The 3,294-nt window shown below is 36.8% G+C and overlaps 1 protein-coding gene across 1 annotated transcript; it reads right to left on the bottom strand.

Moving 5' to 3' along the window:
* Window positions 660–1,764, bottom strand: LOC109834819 (transcription factor MYB6-like). Its single transcript, XM_020402834.1, has 3 exons — window positions 1,632–1,764; window positions 1,362–1,491; window positions 660–1,125 (listed from the first exon to the last, which is right to left on the bottom strand). Exons 1-3 carry the CDS (start codon window positions 1,762–1,764, stop codon window positions 660–662), a joined length of 729 nt encoding a protein of 242 aa, XP_020258423.1.

Below are 3,294 nucleotides of genomic sequence, written 5' to 3'. Positions count from 1 at the left end.
TATTGTTTCAATACCTTGCAACTTTATTATGAGCTATCTATGACAAGTGGTAAGATAATATCTTTTTTAGCCATTTAAATACTAAGAAATCAAAACATCACCAGTGTCTATACAATAATTATTGTCTGATCTTCATCGTGAGACCTCTTAATAACTAACGTTAACAATGTTGAATATAAAATTATAATCCCTCATTCTCACCATAACTTTGGAGTTTTTGTGACTCTTGGTATAGCGGGATGACTTTATAATGATATCAGAGTAACTCAGGTTAGAATTATATTGACTACGGAAATTTAAAGCAGAAAAAAGGACACTCCCATGTGAGTCCATCTTACGTCCATAAAAGAAACCACAACCGGCAGGCACATGCTAGAATATAAAATATAATCCTCAAACTAGAGGTACCTCCATAAATTGAGCAATTACGTGTCATGTCTTCTCTGTAGAAAGAAAAATAGAAGGTAACAGTTAAGAGATTGTTGCAATTATTCTCTTAAACATAGAATACATCTTAAAACATGCTTTTAGGGAAATAAGTTGTTTATTAGAAAAACATCACGTTCTCACTAAATGAAGAAACAAGTACATTCCAATCTCCAACGTTCAGCACTTTTACACAGCAATTCAACAATAAAGCTCAGGCTGAATCCTTCACTTCATAACTGAAACCCATATTCTTCTGAATCTAAAAAAGAGTCCAGTAATTGGAAATCAAATTGGAAGTCCGTTTCCAAGAGCAAATTATCTCCCGATGAAGAACTTATCGAGCTCAAGCCAACTGCATCGAAGTCCAATTTCGGTTCGCTAGTCAAATCACATTTTTCTCCGAGGACTTCATTTGAGTGCAGTGTGGATTGCGTTGGTACTGGTAATGGGTTTGGATCCAAAATGGGTCGGGTGCACCTTACTGCCTTAGTTCGAATCACATTCGTCTCTTCTATGGCTTGCGAAGGTGATGGATGGACGGTGGTGATCATCGGGAGTTTTCCTTGGGATTTAGAGAGTTGATGTTGTTCTTGCATATAATGTGCATTAGCCACTCTTCTTCCTAAGGTTGTGTTCCAGTAGTTCTTGATCTCGTTATCTGTTCGTCCTGGAAGCCTTCCAGCAATTAAAGACCACCTGTGAAGAAAACAATTAGCAAAATAGAAAAAAACATCAACCATGAAGGAAAATAAGTAATTTATAATAATGACCCAATTTTAATATATTGACACGATATATATTATGGATATACGCGTGATAAAAAAAGGTCATGCATGTATATGGGTCATCTTATTTAGTAATAATTTTGAAGGATGACATGTAAAGTATTTAATTTCTGATTAAAAATAAAAAAAAGTGAATGATTAAGAGACCTATTTCCAAGTAGCTTGTGGAGTCTAATGATAAGATCTTCTTCATCATGTGAAATGTTTCCCCTCTTAATTCCCGGCCGGAGATAGTTCAGCCACCTCAACCTGCAACTCTTTCCGCACCTCTGTAGCCCTGCGATTAACTTTGATCCATAGTTGCATATATAACACACGCATATGTAGGCAATTTATATGCAACTTAATTTATCAACTTTACATTGTATATCTAGCCATTATATATGATAATAACATATCAATATCTAGTTTATGTACCAGCTATCTTTGGGAGGCTCCTCCATTTGCCTTCACCGTGAGTGTTGATGTAATTTGCTAAGATCTTGTCCTCCATTGCAGTCCATGCCCCTTTGTTTAGTCCCACCTTTGAGCAACATGGCTTTCTTCCCATTCTTTTTTTCGCTCTCTCTCACAGAGCAAGTGGCTGACTTTAGCCTATTTATAGGGTCTCTCTTTTGTAAGGGGGGAAGAAGTCTATAAAACAAATTTGAAAGTTAGATACACAGAATGGTGATTGGTGAGTGTGTGCATTTGTTTGCTATCATGGGGACTACGTGTGTTTCAAGAGACCGCGTGTATATACATTTTTGCACACGAGTACTATTAGGATGTGATCCTACGGTCCAAGTCCATAGCATTAGCCCAAGACCCATATATACTCGATGCTCATTCTCTATACAACCAATACCAATCTTTTAGAACCCAGTTACATTCAGCCGCTTGTCATGTCTGCATGTGTCAGGATGAATAGCGTTTTCGCAAAATTGATACCGAGTGTCATATCGCTAATGCGTAAAGCGTCGCCAGTGAGATCCAACATCACGTAATCATGCATACAACTAATCCTGTAACATTAAATATAGGAAGCAGTCATTTCTCAGCTTCTTATCCATACTAACATAGAAAGAAGCATCAAGGGACATGAATAAAATAGATGAGTGGCCGGCAAATCATCATTTTCAGTTGTTTGAAAAAGGGTAAAATTTATAATTTCATAAGGGATAATTTTTTTTCTCTTTTCCATTCTCTCTCTAGAACATCCTATGTAATTTATGTAATTTATGTAGTACTAGTGTGTTTGGTAGCCAATGAGTTTTTTTTAAAACACCATGTCATAATATTTCTTTTTCAAATGTGTTTTGAAAACACCATTTTGGTCAAACTAGTTTGACCATTTATATAACAGCAGTGGGCGGACGATGGCGCAGTCGGACGACGGCGGGTGGTGCCGTAAGGTGGCGGCGGGCCCGAGGGCGGGCGGGTGGCGCACGGTGGCCGCCAGCGGCGGCGTTGGCGGCAGGCTGGCACAGACGGGGCCGAGCGGGAGACGATAGCTTAGATGAAAAAACGGAATCTCAAAACACATTTTTGATGTTTTGAGAAAAGTGTTTAATTTTTAGATTTTGTAAAAGGACAATTCAAAAAAACACCCCGGTTGCCAAACATGTTTAAGTTTTTGTTGAAAAAAAAACAAAAACGGCAAAAACACCACGGTTGCCAAACGCTCTTTATATAAAGAATGATATAAAGAATGATGTGTTTCTTTTTCTATCCCCTTTCTTTCTAGAACATTCTATGACAACGAAAAGCCATGAAATAAAAATTAAGCCTACATAATTGAATATCATTTTAATATTTAATGCTATAAGAGAGAGAGAGAGAGAGAGAGAGAGAGAGAGAGAGAGAGAGAGAGAGAGAGAATAGTAGATAACAATTGATGTAGGACGCTTAATCTGAGTTGGAGTCTATTTAGATTAGGAAATATAAATTAGGCAATAATTTCAATTTTAGAGTCAAACTAGAGTAGGAAACAAAATCAATTTTGATTCATTATTTGTTTCCTCTATTATAATGTGTCCTTTTATGATAGAATTTGACACTTTCTTTTTTGTGTAATTCTAGTCTTACTAGGAGTCTTATT

The sequence above is a fragment of the Asparagus officinalis genome, chromosome 3, assembly GCF_001876935.1.
Source record: "Asparagus officinalis chromosome 3, Aspof.V1, whole genome shotgun sequence".
In the NCBI taxonomy this organism is placed as follows: Eukaryota; Viridiplantae; Streptophyta; class Magnoliopsida; order Asparagales; family Asparagaceae; genus Asparagus; species Asparagus officinalis.
Note: the sequence above shows the minus strand (reverse complement) of the source record. Positions and strands in the feature narration are given on the sequence as shown.